This window comes from Nanorana parkeri, unplaced genomic scaffold (assembly GCF_000935625.1).
Source record: "Nanorana parkeri isolate BGI_ZX_2015 unplaced genomic scaffold, ASM93562v1 scaffold4116, whole genome shotgun sequence".
Lineage (NCBI taxonomy): Eukaryota > Metazoa > Chordata > Amphibia > Anura > Dicroglossidae > Nanorana > Nanorana parkeri.
Window position 1 is genome coordinate 11,650 of NW_017310383.1, and position 1,154 is coordinate 12,803.

Genomic DNA, 1,154 nt, shown 5'->3' on the forward strand with positions numbered 1-1,154 from the left:
GACACTGGTGGGGGAGGGAAGGGGGTACACACACACGGGGGGGGAGGGAAGGGGGTACATGGAGAGGTGAGGGGGACACACAGAGATCAGGCAGAATTCAGGGGTCATTACCAGTCAGGTACGTCAGGCACTCCTTGTAGCCCTCCCTGTAGGGGTCGCACTTCTCCACCGGTAAGCTGCCGTCACTGAAGGTCGTGGCAAAGATGGCGGCACCATGACGCACCAGCGCGGTGCAGATCTGGAGGTCGTTACAGGAAGCCGCGCAGTGCAGAGGAGTCCTAGAGAGAGGAACGTCGTCACTCATCAGCCACTTATCTGCCCCAAGGATCCACCCCCCACGTGCCCCGATACCCCAGGACTTGTATGGCACCAACAGTACAATGTACAACGCAGAAGGGTCCTGATCCGGAGAGCTTACAATCTAATAGGGAGGGGCCAGTGGGGAAGTGGAGGAGGGGTAGACTTCCCTGAGGAGAGGAGATATCTGGACAAGTTGGGGTAGGGAGTTCCAGGGGATGGAGAGTCCTGGAGGTCAGTATGGGGGAATGTGACAAGGGAGGGGTGGAGGTCCTCGGAGGAGTGCAGGTTGGGGGCCCCTATACATGTCTGGGGGCCCCTCTCCATCAGGTTTCCAGCCATATTTGTGGCTCCTTAGGGTTGTCCTGGCACACGGTTCTGCCCTTTGCCCTCCCCCATCCCCCCCCTCACCATCCATGGCTGTCCGCCGCATTGACGTTGGCCCCGCTGTTGATGAGCAGGGTGACGATGTGGAAGTTGGCCCCGCAGATGGCGTTGTGGAGCGCGGTGATCCCTTCCTCGTTGGGCTGACTCGGATCATTCACCTGAGACAGAGAGACGGGTCAGTGGGAGGACCGGCCGGGAGGACTTCAGCGGCTGGAGACGCACATAGTACCTACCTCTCGCAATGCCTGACTGACCACGTCCACCTCCCCGCTAAGCGCGCCGTCCAATAGCAGGATCAGGGGGTCCAGGCGGGCGCGGCGGGGGCGGGGCTTGCAGGGTGAAGTCTGACCCTTCAGGGCCGAGCGCAGCTCCTAAAGCAGAGAGAGAGAATAAGAGGAACATGTGAGTGCCGTCACCCCCATAACAACCGGGGACCCCCCCACCGCCACCCCCATAGCAACCGGGGACCC

The 1,154-nt window shown here is 61.3% G+C and overlaps 1 protein-coding gene across 1 annotated transcript in view; it reads right to left on the minus strand.

Annotated features, from left to right (window-relative positions):
• The window catches only part of LOC108803739 (relA-associated inhibitor-like), a 13,711-nt gene that overhangs the window by 5,031 nt on the left and 7,526 nt on the right, over window positions 1-1,154 (minus strand). The window contains exons 4-6 of the mRNA XM_018575554.1: window positions 918-1,055; window positions 709-842; window positions 112-278 (exon numbers count right to left, since the gene is read on the minus strand). Of these exons, the coding sequence (XP_018431056.1) occupies window positions 112-278; window positions 709-842; window positions 918-1,055 (439 nt within the window). The remainder of the gene's footprint in view (window positions 1-111; window positions 279-708; window positions 843-917; window positions 1,056-1,154) is intronic.